Genomic DNA, 14,386 nt, shown 5'->3' on the forward strand with positions numbered 1-14,386 from the left:
TAGTGCAGCTTTTGATACCATTGACCAAAGGATTTTAATCCAGTGTGTTGAATGCTGGGTTGGCCTCTTGTGCGCAGTTTTAGAATGGTGTAAATCATATTTAGGCAATAGAAAATTCATGACTTTACTTGGAAATCATTCATAAAACGTTTTTGTCATTTCCCGTGGAGTCCCTCAAGGTTCACTTTTAGGGCCTTTGCTTTTCTCTCTGGCGACCTGTCCAGGGTGTATCCTGCCTTCCGCCCGACGACCACTGGGATAGGCTCCAGCACCCACCCGAAGGAGAAGCGGCTTAGAAAATGTGTGTGTGTGTGTGCTTTTCTCTTTGTACATGCTACCTCTAGGTGATGTCATTAGGAAGCATAATATACATTTTCATAGCTATGCTGATGACACCCTGATCAAGACATTGTAGACAGACTGACCAGCTGTGTGTCAGATATTTCTCAGTGGAGGTTGAAAAATTTTCTACAATTAAATCACGAAAAAACTTAAATACAAATTGTTGGTACAAAAACTCAGAGAAAGCTGCTTTATGAGAAACCTTTTCATTTAGCTTCATATACCAAACCTGGGTGTGATCTTAGACTCTAAGCTATGTTTTATCTGCATGTAAACGCAGTCATGAAAGCAGCTTTTTAGCATTGGAGAAATGTTGCTAAAGTTCAACCTTTTCTATCTCAGAGCGATGCAGCCAAACTTGTTCATGCATCTGCTACAAGCAGACTTCATCACTTCAATGCTCTTCTTACTGGACTTCCTAAGAAAACAACACATCCATGTCAACTTGTACGTTTCAAAATGCAGCAGCGCGCATCCTAACAGAAACAAAATAGAGGGATCATATTACTCTTGTTTAAAAAGAACTGACTGCTAGGATAGATGTCAAAGTTTTGCTCTAAATGACTTTAAAGCACTTACATCACAAAATGTCTGTTTATTTTGCAGCACATGATCTTAGATCTGCAGATACTGACCTTCTGCTAAGACCTTCTGTAAAATACAGAAAACATGGAGAAGCTTTGTTCAGTTATTCTGCTTCTACTGTGGAGCTCAATTCCACCTTTTATTAGCTCAGTGCTCACTTTAATGAAGCATCTGAAAACATATCTCTTTATCTTAGTATTCATTTAAAACTCTACATCTCGTGGTATTTATCTTTCAATTTGATCTGTGTCATTTTCTTATGATTCTAAATTAAATCGTATAATTTCTTCTGTACCTTTTTTTATCTCCTATCTGTAGAGCACTTTGAGCTGCCACCAGCATGAAAAGTGCTATATAAATAAAATTATTATTATATGAATATTATTAGTGAGCGTACATATATAGCTGTTTCCGGGTTTTTAGATGTTTCTAATGGTAGAATGTAGTGGTAAATCTGGAGAAAAAAATCCTTGGGCAGTATTTTGTCCTATCGATTTTATTTATGTAATGTTGTTCATGGTAAAATAATGGGAAATCTAAAAAAATTACCACTGTTTTATTTTCTTTGGGAACTCCTTACTCTTTCTGTGATCTGGTTCTTATCACTACCACTGTGACCAATACTGTCTTTGTCTAGTTTCTCTAGAACAGCGTATTTCACCTCAAGCCATTCTGAATGACTTCTTTTGAATCTTAATTTTTAAATTATGCAGAAATTTTCGAAAATTGGTGGATTTCCCCTTTAATGTTTAACATATTATTCAGACTAATTACACTGAGCTCTTTTTGCATGTACCCACAAGGTCTGAGAAAACATATGATACATTATGAAATACAGCATAACACAGAAACTGTCATTTGTACAATAATCCAGTGCCGTAACATAATACAGAGAACATATGTTTTGCTGCACTGAGCAATAGGGATTAGCAGTAAAGTCCTTGAATTTCTCTGTGTAGTGTCAAAATTCATATTTATCAGTCTTTCAAGTAGGTGTTTCTTGCATATTATTATTCTTCCTCACCCTCTCTCCCTCTTTCTCTTACTCTCTGTCATTTCATTTGCTGCCCTCACACTAAAACTACCTTCCTTTTGCCACTCCTTTGAGGAGAACAGAAACGGCAGCATGTCTTACACACTCTAGGAAATAGTCTGAGAGATCAGGAGGTTGATGATCTACTCAGGATTTAAACAATTCCAACATAGGCAGAGTCATTAGATTCCAAGATATACAGCTAACCAGTTGAATCTTGTAAAGCACCTCTCTGTCAGAGGTGAAACATGCTAAGGCAAGATTTAAGGCCTCAGATCTTGTCTAGACAAATGCACACACAAATGGATTTCCAAAAGCCACTCTAGAAACAGACCTCAAACAGTGATGAAGAAACAGCAGTAACAAAAAAATGAGCATTGTCTGCTCATTTAAAACACACTTTGTCAAAAGTGAAATCCAAGCAATGCAAAGTCTTAAAAATGATATCAGCCAAAAAATAATACTTACACAATAATTCCCTAATTTGGCAGATCAAATTTTGTTAAATATACACCTCCCTACACCCCAAATGTGGTCAGTCAGCCATGACATGCTTAGTGTGCAAAGTTTGCATCTTTAGTTTTGCACTAAAGCTACAAGGCTAATGTAGCTAACAGAGTAATAGCCACTATTTTCATAACATGCACTGAATCATCACACATGTCTCTCAAAATGTGGAGCTGTTAAGTACTTAACATACTTAATAACTCACATAGACTTATACTTGTGTGGTTTCTGACACTGTATGTCATACTGTTACCTAAAAATGGGCAAATGTTGCACAGCTAAAACAGGAGCAGCAGTTATATGTAGCTTGAATCTGTTGTGCACCTCCAGTTTTATGGTAAACAGCATGTTATACGGTGTCAGAAACTGCATGGGTAAAAAGTCTATTTAAGATTAGTACTTTACTTAGTAACTGACCTAATGTAAGGTAAACACATCATAATTTGCATGATGCTAAATGGGTGGATATAGGCTTCACTTGTTAGCTATTTTAGCATGGCAGCTTCAGTGCAAACCTATAGAAGCAAAACTCACCCACTGCACATGCCTTCACTCAACATAAGATGGACTATATTTGGGCTAAAACTGAGGAAACTGCAAAAATAAAATGTCTTGAGCAAATGCTTTATGAGAAATGAACGCTCTCCACCAAGAATGCAGTGTTGTTCTACGGAATGAACTGAACTGATGGAGCTGATTTTTCTCTGCTGTATGGCAGGAAAGCAGGGAGGATATGCTGAATGTGTTTGAATGTTCTTCCATAGCTCCACCATCTAGCCACTTTGCATCTGTATGGGCTGCAGACAGGGCATTTCAGGCCCAGACTGTCGTCACAGGACATCAGAGAATCCAGGGTGAGTTAGGCTACTTGTGGATAGCTCCCCACCTCCCCCCCAGCCCTTGGGCACTAACTGGCTGCTAACTGCCAGCTCCATAACAGCTCTCTCCAGCCATGGCTGCATGCTTGATAGGATTAAGAGGGCCATCTCCCCATTGTCAAGGGCAGACAGTACCCAATACACAACCAGGCCACTCTGGAGGGGGTAGGGAACTGAACTAGAGACACTGTATTGCTCCCAAGCATGCCTGATATGGGAGACTAAAGAGAGAAAAGGTAAAGATGAACATAGCATAATATTTTGAGGGCAACAGTTCTTGAGCTTTAAGCTTACAGCAAATACTTCTTGTAGTAGTGACTACTGGTAAACACTAGAGGGCAAAGTGCATTCAGTTTTCAAAAATAAACAAAAAATCTGTCAGTATAATATCCTTAACACAGGAGATGATGTTACAGTGTCTTTGTATTGATATTAGCTTGTTCTTTTATAAATGAGTGATTCCAGTGATGACAAGTGATTCCAACATGATGAGACATGTCTCACCCCCTAGTGGCATATAAAATATAGACCAGTCCTTTAAGCCATCCTTTTGGAGATCTTCTCAGGTTCCTTTTAATCCCCCACTACCTCCTGCTCTACCCTTAAACAACTACAGACATTGACCCCCATTGCTAATACAGCACTTCAAAGTCTGCTAATAGGTCCCCCACTCCCTCTCACTTTTGCTAAGCAGACCCTGCCCATGTCAGCCCCCGGCCACACCCACTCAGTGAATGTCTTTAAATTCAAGGTTACGCCAAGCCTGTGGCCTGGCATTGCTTTAGATGCTGAGCACACTTCTAGACCTCCTGCAATCTTCTGCATTGGTTTAAGGGTTTAGTTTGCTGATCCCACAGATTTGTTTGACCACTGCCAATATCAACTCACATCGAAGGGTAGAGCTAACCCTACATGAAGAATGCAGCACATTACTGGTGAGTACCTTTCTGGAGCACAATCCTCACTGTATTTGAACAAGAAACAGATATAAATGTGGTAGATGACTCATTGGTGGTTTGCAATGCTATGTCAGTACTTTTCTTTTAAATTATCTAGACTTGAAGCATTTATCTACAGTGAGTCCATCATCCTCCATGGCTCGTGCAGCTGACCCCTATCAGCATGGAACCATTAGGATGAACCTGGAGTATTCAGAGCTCTGGAAATCCTTTCATGAGATTGGGACTGAGATGGTCATCACCAAATCTGGCAGGTAATGATGTTTATCAGCAATCAAATTAAATATCATGAGAAAAAAAAAACACCATATTACAAAGATCTCTGGCTTTTCTCAACTACATGTAGCCAAAACACCTAATGAGTTATCAATGTAATGATCAGTTTACAAAAGTGTTGCTTTTGAAGAAACCTTCAAGTCCACACTATATTTAATGTTTCTGATGTCTTTTTATACAATGTAGGAGGATGTTTCCATACTGCAACATCAGTGTATCTGGACTAGTACCCTATGCAAAGTATGTCATCATGGTGGACATGGTGCCGGTGGACAGTTCTAGGTACAAGGTAAGCAAAACGCAGTGAAAGGTTAATCATTGCTGCAATTACAAGGTCATCAGACGCCTCCAGACCTGCAGTTTTGCACGTAGCCTTGGAAAGTTTGAAATACACAAGCTAAGGCAGAAACTTTGGCTTTAACCAAACAGGAACTGAAGCCCCCAGACCTATTCCCGAGTACAGACGGCAGTCCTCCTGTGGAGTGCCAATCAGCGCAGACAATGAATATCAAAGGCTATTATCACTTCCTGTTTTTCTTCCCTCAGTTAGGGGTCCAATCAAGTCCAATTCCCCTCCACTCCCCCTTAATGCCTTCCAGTAGAGCAATCAAAGTCTATATAGGGCAATCAGCTTACTTTACATGAGGTGACCCTCCCATTCCCAGACGTTTGGCCATATGTCTGTTAAGCTCTCACTTTTTCACAGGTAGGCACTTAGACCAGAAAAGTCTCCAAGTGTATAATGTATCAAAATTATTTGAGTACAAAAGTCCATTTGTTAATATCAGCATTTCTTTACCTGCAGTGGAATAATGAGCAGTGGGAGGTGGCAGGGAAAGCAGAGCCACAGCCCCCCTGCAGGACATACATCCACCCAGATTCTCCTTCTTTGGGCAGCCACTGGATGAAGCAATCCATTTCCTTTCTCAAGCTGAAGCTCACCAACAACCCACTGGACCAGAGAGGCCATGTAAGAGCACAACTTTTTAACAACATTAGAGGAATAATCCAGTACTTTCCCACTTAATTGTATAGCCAACAATATAGACAACTTCAGTGTGCAAAAGTATAGAAAACCTTTTGAATGAAAACACTGATATCTAACAGGCAATGGATAGGCTTCAATTTCTATTATAGGTGCCTTTCTATCATCAGGTTTTTACTGCATTCTTTAAAAAGGCGCTTCTTCAAAGGTTCTTTAGTAAAGACAAGGATTCCATATAGAACTAGAACACAAAAAAGAACCCTTTGAACCCTTGATTACAGGGTTCTTCAGATTGATGAGAGGCTGTACTGAATGTGTTGAAAAGGGTTCTATGTTGCACCAAAAAAGGTTCTTCTAATATTACAAGCTTGTATCAAAACTATAGCAGAACCCTTTTCTACACAGAACCATCTATGACACATTCTCTTTAATCCCTTTGATCAAAGGGTTTTTGAGTGTTCATGGTTCTGTATAGAACCAGTCTCTTTACTAAAGAACCCTATCTTTTTATAGGACTGTGTGTCAAACTGATTGTCTGTGTTAATCAAATATCTGCCACAGATTTAGCAGTTAGACATTAGGTAGATTAGTTGGATTCTTGTGTTAAATATGATCTATAAATTATATCTAGAATGTATAGTACCGTGCTTCGTCTTAGGCACCCAAGACACATTTTCAAAATCTATTTATTTGTGTAGTTTGTGTTTATTTGCTGAGAAAAGTGTTAATATTTGCATAAACAAAATGTATAGAATGTTAATATTAATATATTATATATATGATATATATATATCATATAAATAATAAATAGTGATTTTCTGGATGTTAGTGTGTTTATTTAACCATTTTCAAGCCTCTCCTCGAGGAAGCCAGTATTATATATGGTTAAAAAGCAGCTCCTGGCTTGACCAATCAGTGCTCAGTAAATTGAGCTCATGATGTAATTGATGATATTTTATGTTTATTTTAATTATGAATATGACTTTATTCTAATGGATATTTTGATAAACTCACTGCTGAGGTCAATCGTTCACACAGTACTGTATTTGTCGGAATTCATTTCACCCTCTCTAGATCATTCTGCACTCTATGCATCGCTACCAACCTCGCTTCCACGTGGTGCAGGCTGACGACCTTTACAGTGTGCGATGGAGTGTCTTCCAGACATTCGCATTCCCCGAAACTACCTTCACCGCAGTCACGGTCTACCAGAACAGCAAGGTCAGTTCCCTCAGTAATATACAGACATAAATACCTCCCTGCTGAGAAAAACAGTAACCTAAACTCCTTTTTGTTTTTTTTTTCTCACAGATTACAAAGCTGAAGATAGACCACAACCCCTTTGCAAAGGGCTTCAGAGAAGAGGGAACCCATGGTAAAAGGTAAGGTGAAAGGACATAGATGCCAGAAATGTCAATAATAACAAAGACTTCATCTCAAGGATAAAATGTAAAATCATTTTTTTAACCCCTTTAAAGGCACAGAGCACAGAAGAGTCAAATTTGTCCAGAGAGTTCGGTTAAGAAACTGAAGACTTCAGACAAGGAGCCAGAATATAGGTGCTTTTCAGGTAAGGGCCTTATGTCTGCAAAAAAAAAGAAAAATCACCAATAGTTCCATGTGATTTGAAAAAAAGCTGGAGAAGAACTGGGTGATGTTAATTCATATGCATTTCTTCCACGCAAACAGATTTGCCTAGGCTTCCATATGACCCTCATAGAGAGGAATCAGAAGGCTTGCTGCTCTCCAAAGAGGTCCCTATGGCTCAGGATGGCAACATGTCTCCTTGGGAAGGGGAACAGGATCCTGCTCACAGTCTGCACAGTGAAGGAGCAATGGACTACAGCAACTCTGAGCAGCTAGTCCCAGGACAGGCCAGCTACCAACCTCACCAGTATGTCCATAATTACCAAGCAGCAACTTCCTTGAATACATTACATACATTACAAAATTCAGGATAATGAAACTGTTAAAATGTAAACAGCGTCATCCAGATTGGTTTAATGTGAAATGGTCTATTGTAGAGAAAGCAACTGTGATTTTCTTCACAATGGTGGTGATAGGAACCAGAGGTCAGTGTCTTCAAAGCCATTTTATTTACTATGCAAAGCATCTAGTGAACCTACATGTGGCTTCTAAGGTTTTATATGTAATGTTGATAACTGACTAACTTTTAAAATCGATGTTTAATAAAAAACTTATCTTATCTTAAAACTATAAAGACCTCGTATTCATAGTCATTTAATGGAAAAGCTTTCTGTGATGTAGCTTCAGATGGTTCCTTTCCACACTCTTGTGACTAATTCTGACTCAAAGTGGCAGAATGGCACATTTCACAGCAAACTACTTTGAATGAACAACAATTAATAGTTTAATTTAATTTGGTCCATATATTCGCATAAGAACTGAATATCTAGTACCGGTGTGCTGGGATACAGTAAAGCGCTCTGAAGTGCCCTGAAAACTGAATTGATAACCACTGAGATCATAAAAAGCTGAACCATTTTAGAAATATGTTTATTGGATTTCAGAGACATGTTTGTTTTCCACACAGCATCCATGAGTTCGAGAGGATGCCTTCACCCTCCTCTTGTGTTGATGGCCAAGTAGACCGCCATAGTTTCGAGTCGAGATCCACCGACATGGCCACTGTTCCTGAGCAAGAGATCTCCAGACCCCTGTCTACCATGAACATGGGCTCCACGCAGTGCAGAGCTCTGGATTTCTCCATGACCCACAACATCCCTGCTTGCTCGAAAAGCAGGTCAAGCATTAGCAATCATCCACTATATGGCCATTACAGCACAGAGCAACCCTTAGGCCACTGGAGCGGCGCTCTACCCGGGCAGTACTCAAGCCCTGCTTACCCTCATCCACACCATCTCATGTCAGAACACAGCCTGCATCCCTCTGGATATCACCATGGCAATGTGGCTGAGTGGAGTCAGTACTCTCTCTTCCCCTACTCCTGCTGAGCAGAAGGACTGGAACAAAAAGACAATCAGTAACCAGACTGAGACCAAACTGACAGAGGCAGTATCATCTGAAAACATAAGAGGACAAGGCAAAAAGAAACTGATGACAGAGATACAACGTGAAGGACTAGTTTGAATGAACAATAGCAGACTTTGCTCAGGCAAACCACATAAAGTGGATGTATATGTGTGTGAAATAGATTTAAAATGGGCCTAGATGTGCTTATCTTGTACTTAACTCATAGTGAAGAATGACTTGTTTCACTGTCTGATTAGAAATGTTACAACTGAATTGCCCATTCAGAAGAAATGGAATTAATGCAATACAACATTGAAATAACTTTGTAAGTGTATTTGACTTTCACACTGAAAAGGTCATGGTACATACACAAGTATTGGTTTACAACAAGGAAATATGGGGTGGTAGAAAAGGCTACGCGTAAGCAAACCAGGCCTCATCGCAGTCAATATTGTGGTAATTAGGAACTTGGTGTTAGATCCTAATAACAGCCAAAATTATAACCTTCTCTTCCATGGGTAATTGTTAGCTGTGGCTGGGACCTTTACTGAGGACGTGGCTGGTCTACTGGTCATCATAGAGTTTATGTCAGCCCTCCAAAAGCCACCCAGATAGTTGTATGGGATATTAAGTACACTTAAGCTTGAAGGATTTGCAAACTTGATACATTTGTTACATCGTCAAATCAAATTTTTTTATACAAAATTAAATTCCCTGCAGCAACGGTGTGCGTCTAATTCTAATTTAACAAGGCACAGAACTAAGACATGATTGGAAGATAAAGATCAAGCAGTGTATATGGTATTATGCAAAAGTCAGACACCACCACTGATTTATTTAATTTCTAGTTAAACAAATGTGAGTACAAGTTATTCATTTTTGGTGCAAGGAAAGAAAGAAGGAAAACTAATCAGAAGCTTAAAAATCTAAATACAATAGCAGTTGTTTAGAAGTTATTGTGTCCACTCTTTACCTTTATTACAGCTTCCATTCGTTTTTTTACGGTCTTAGAAGTTGGTAGCATTTAATGCTTCAATACAAGTAATCCTAACACATTCAGTGTTGAGGTCTGGGCTCTGGGGTGGTCGGCCAACTGTCCTGAGAACCAGGAGCTTCTTTGCTTGATTTTCTGGCCATTGCCATTTCTCATAACAGCTTCTTGACAGCTACCCCTCCTGTCAGACCCATAGCTTGGTTTCTCTTATCTCTCAAAGATGAAAAGCTTTAAGTCCCACTTTCTCTATATCTTTAACATTTTTTTTTTTTAGAAAAAATCTCCCGTTATCATCTTTTTTTCCTTTGACCCCACCCTTCCTAACGCAAGAGGATTATTTCTAATCTCCTCAGAACTGTAAAATATGAATAACTTGTACTTAATGGCTGTTTTCACTGGAAATGAAACAAATGAAGGGTGGTGTCTGGCTCTGGCTTCCCAGGAGCAGCGCTCGGAACAGTGAAAATGACTTAGCATATCTTAACCCACTTCTTACCTCGACTCCTCATTTTGAGAAGAAATAGTGACGAAGACACACTGAGGGTGAGCGACACCCAGAGATGAGTGAGCTCTCTGGAGGCTGATTCATGGCCCTGCACTGCCCCAGATCCCACAGCGAGCAAGCAAGAGCCATGCCAACACAGCACGGCCTCATTACTACAGCAGACGGCGGCAGCATATGTCAATGTAAATGTTTAATCGCAAAGGCTTGCAAAAGGGGCACGAAGGTTCTGTAAGGACATTTAGCCCATCTACTACTAAATGATTTCACCCGCACACAGTGTTACATTCATATGACAAAGCAAAATGTACCATTCACAAAGAGCCTAGACATACACTTATTAGTATACCAATATTCATTTGTAGGACTGGGATTTAAAATAACACACACTCTGAAGAATAATACCAATGGTAACACCATGCCTCGAAGTTTCTAGAGATTCAACTGAAGCATGTGCTGGTCTGAGTGTTCCAATTACAATGCTCTTCGAACAGCACCTTGCACAGATGTGACACATTTACAGCATTTGGCTGACACTCTTATCCCCTTACAATTTGATCATTGTACACAGGTAGGCGAAGGTGGTGTTAGGAGTCTTGCCCAAGGACTCTTATTGGTATAGTGTAGGGTGCTTGTCTAAGCAGGGGACTGAACCCCACTCTACAGCGTAGAAGGCAGAGGTGTCAAGAAATGAAGCAGTAGGAATACAGGAATTTAAAGAATGCAAAGCATAAGCTTGTATGCATACTTTTGTGAAGTGTATCCAATTTATTACTTTTTCATTTCATTCTTCATTATAAGGTCAAATCCATGGGAGTAGAATGAGACACAGAGCCTGCTAGTAATGGGCCACAAAATGCCCTTTATTGACCCCTGCAGTGATGCTATATGATGAAGGACTTAACTAAGACTAAAAGGATAAAGCGTTTACAATGATTACACATAAAAATAGAATGAGCAGAATTTTCAGAAATTATAAAATGAGAATAATAGCCCATTTGGTCTAACGTAGATGGCAGTGTACTAAACTGGTGATTCCTCCGGGGGCCAAACAAAAAGGGCCCTGGCTGGATGTTACATAATTTGGAGCATCATTGCATCAGGTACATTCTGTGTTGGGTTGTGTTAATGGAAATAAAGTTACAGGACCGCCAGTTTGGTCTACTAATTTGGTCACTGGCCAAACTTGCTTGTCTATTTGCAGTTTGATATGTGTTTATCTCTCATATGGTTGAACCTGTTAAAACGGATTCAAACATTCTGTATTTATACCTGCCCTATATCTGACTGGTAGTGTTGTTCTGTGAATTGGCCTTGAGTCTCCTCTGCTGTAAAGATCTTGCCAATTCCATACTGTGCCTAGGGTAACTGTTTAAAAGTACGAGATGAGTAATCTGATTCGCTGAGAAGATCCCAACGAATCACCACCCTACCCTTTTGCTTACGTGCTTTTGGAGTCATCTTCTTCATGTTCAGACATGCACCAGCTACTGTGCAGGTCTTTGACATTGCCTGGTGAATACAGTGCCCTTATTGTGACATTAAAAAAACAGTTATTGCTGGGGAAACAACAGCTAGTGACATCCAGTGCCACAATGGGACGCTGGGTATAGCAGACTCAGTGTGAGGACTGTTTCTTCACCACAGCTTTGGCCAGCTGCAATCTTAAAACCAACACTTTCAACCAAGTACCCAAGTGTGAGCGGTCGTGGTGGGGGTGCAGAACACATCCTAGCAGGCTGAATGCTGGTGCCATTAGCCAAATGGGTTGAAATTACCCCAAACTGAGAAAGGAGGTTGAGAGGAGGTGCGAAGCAACCCATTAACTTCAGATTTCTTTTTCATGAAGTTCACTGAACATGCTTGACCTTCCCATTTAGACATGTACCTCACTGTCTCCACATAAAGCTTAAGTGGATACATGAGCATAGTCTCAAACTCCTTGGAACTACTGGTGGTTCCAAAATGCACTTTGTCATATTCTTCATAATCTAATTTTAAACCCTTATAATAGAATAAGCTGAAAATCGACCCATTTTTCCACAAATCTGAGCTATAAACTATAAACAGATGGCGTCTCTTCAGTGATCTGCTCTGTAAGAATTACTTTTATAAAATAACACAAAGAGCTTCAAAGATTTTTGGTTTTCAGCAGTAAACTGTAAGCATATAGCAATATGTGTGATCATAAAACACATGTTCTGTTAATTTGAGGGGAACTTTCACTAAATAAATACATTTTAAAAATTGCAATTATTTCATGCAGTTACTGAATAATTTGCCTTACAATTTGGTCATGTAAATTCAGATGGAAAGACCAAAATATACCCTGAAGAATAAGGAGTTAAACATTACTATGGCTAAGATTTGACTGAGATCAATCCTCACACTACAGCTATCAGTAGAATTGTCAGAAGGACAAAATGAATGTGCCTCTAGCACTTTGGTGACATTAATTTTGTTGCTTGCTTTAACCTAAGAGTACCTTTAAGAGCGCTGTAAAAAGGCATGGGTTTGAAAACTACTTAATCTACTTCAAAGCAGAATTTACCAATTAAAATAAGTGGGAATGCACCAATTGTAACCCTTTGCTGCCTGAATGTTCCGTTCTTTCAATTAGTGCAAAATTCAGTTTAAAACATCAGTCAATTCCAAACATCTGTCCACGCTGATATTTCTTCCATCACTAATATCATTGTGCATCTATAAAAATAAGGTCACAGTATTAAACAGCATAAGGCCCCTGGGTGTTTTGCTCATAAGCGTGTAAAATGCACAAAGCAGAAGTGTGCCTTGTATCTGGAATGCCATTATTTAGTCTTCGGGTGACACCCCGCTCAGAGCTTCTGAGAAAAACTTGTGGTGCATATGAGTTTTGCTCACTTGTGGTGAGTAAATGAACAGCCAGTGTGAAACCATTGTGAAAAACAAACACCAGCACAACCTCTTTTATTGTTGGGCAATAACACTCAGCGCATTTTGTATTTTTTGTTTCTCTGCTCAAGCCATTAACGGACTATAGAGCTAATCAAATGATTGATTTTCCACAAATACATTGTGCCATTTTAATTTGATAGAGTGTTACCAAGCATGCCAACACCTTTTCAGAGATGTGAAACAGCAGCCCCTTGAACTTATTTACCCACAAAATGGAACGACTGAAAAGACTGGGTGACAGTTGCGCAATTGATATTATTTTTAGACCCTCTAAGGCAGTGCACATCAGCCTGCAAGACACCAGCCACATTCACAGCCACAGTCGGATGCCGTCATGCTTATCTGCACCTGTTTGTGCAAATCATCCAAGCAACGAGACCATCTGCAGTCCATACGTCCTCGTCTCACCCATGTCATCACATTAACTAGCTTAACAATGCAGGCTTATGTCTTCAAACAAAAAAAAGAAGCTGAAATCACACATTTTACTAAATCTAAGCACATTTATTAACCAGTAATCAGAAAAATGTTTTAGGCAGCACCGACTAAAAGGTGTCAAGGAAATTGTGGTGATGTGTATTTTGCTCCGTCATTGTTGCATATTGGTTTTGTTTGTTTGTTTGTATGGGAGGTGGTTTGCCACAAAGGACAAACCTATTGGTCAAATGAATTGTGTCCTCCAGAGGGCAGTGCCTAGAACCTCCTACGTATATTCCCTTTCTGTCACCAGTTGCTACACAAAGTTCACTGAAATAGCTGAGGCACATTGCCATGATCTGTCCATGCCAGCAGTGCAGGGAACACAAGCACTGCCTTGACTCCCAAACAGCTCCTTCTGAGCCCTCACAAATAGCTGTGGAAATAATACTGGTGAAAAGAGGATCAGCACAGCACCATCCTCAGCACTGCTTTTCCAATTAGTTGGATCTACACATTTATTTTGAAAAGAACATGTCAAACATTAAAGCTACCCGCTATAATCCCATTATCTTCCAGCCCTATATGAGCCACAAGCTCCCACATACAACTAAACAACTACTAATACAATTTTAACAACAGTATGAAAAAGACTCTCCTTGAGAAGTTTCTGTAGGTCATCAGCGCATAGGTTTCTTTTCTTAGCAACTTCATTAAGATACTCTAATTACTTCCTTTCTCCAGGGCACAGCCACCACCACAAGTGGTGCTAATAAAAATTCAGAGATTGAGTAACTGTCCTCTTGTTCCAGATCCAAAACTCTGTCTGCAGACAGACACAGACTGGCTTCCACAGTGTTGCATCTTAACATCTTGTGAGAATCAACGTGTCAATAAGACAATCAAAACATGCCTCTCTGACAATGATGTTCAGATCTGTTTACAATCTACATTCATAAGAAGCGGGCCACAGTCGA

General features: G+C 39.7%; 1 protein-coding gene across 1 annotated transcript; it reads left to right on the top strand.

The window, feature by feature from the left end:
* The first annotated feature begins 4,100 nt into the window (after nt 1–4,100).
* LOC108436734 (T-box-containing protein TBX6L-like) lies at nt 4,101–8,880 on the top strand. The gene is made up of 9 exons (XM_017713409.2): nt 4,101–4,280; nt 4,402–4,558; nt 4,767–4,869; nt 5,386–5,550; nt 6,640–6,786; nt 6,877–6,947; nt 7,044–7,135; nt 7,255–7,459; nt 8,120–8,880. Exons 1-9 carry the CDS (start codon nt 4,265–4,267, stop codon nt 8,538–8,540), a joined length of 1,377 nt encoding a protein of 458 aa, XP_017568898.1. The 5' UTR covers nt 4,101–4,264; the 3' UTR covers nt 8,541–8,880.
* Nucleotides 8,881–14,386: the final 5,506 nt, after the last annotated feature.

Source organism: Pygocentrus nattereri, chromosome 16 (assembly GCF_015220715.1).
Source record: "Pygocentrus nattereri isolate fPygNat1 chromosome 16, fPygNat1.pri, whole genome shotgun sequence".
NCBI lineage: Eukaryota > Metazoa > Chordata > Actinopteri > Characiformes > Serrasalmidae > Pygocentrus > Pygocentrus nattereri.

What these genes read in the sequence shown, in the direction of transcription:
- LOC108436734 (XM_017713409.2), top strand. An exon ending in TGGACAGTTCTAGGTACAAG is followed by an intron (nt 4,870 to 5,385) that starts GTAAGCAAAACG and finishes CTTTACCTGCAG; the next exon opens with TGGAATAATGAGCAGTGGGA. An exon ending in GCCAGCTACCAACCTCACCA is followed by an intron (nt 7,460 to 8,119) that starts GTATGTCCATAA and finishes TTTTCCACACAG; the next exon opens with CATCCATGAGTTCGAGAGGA.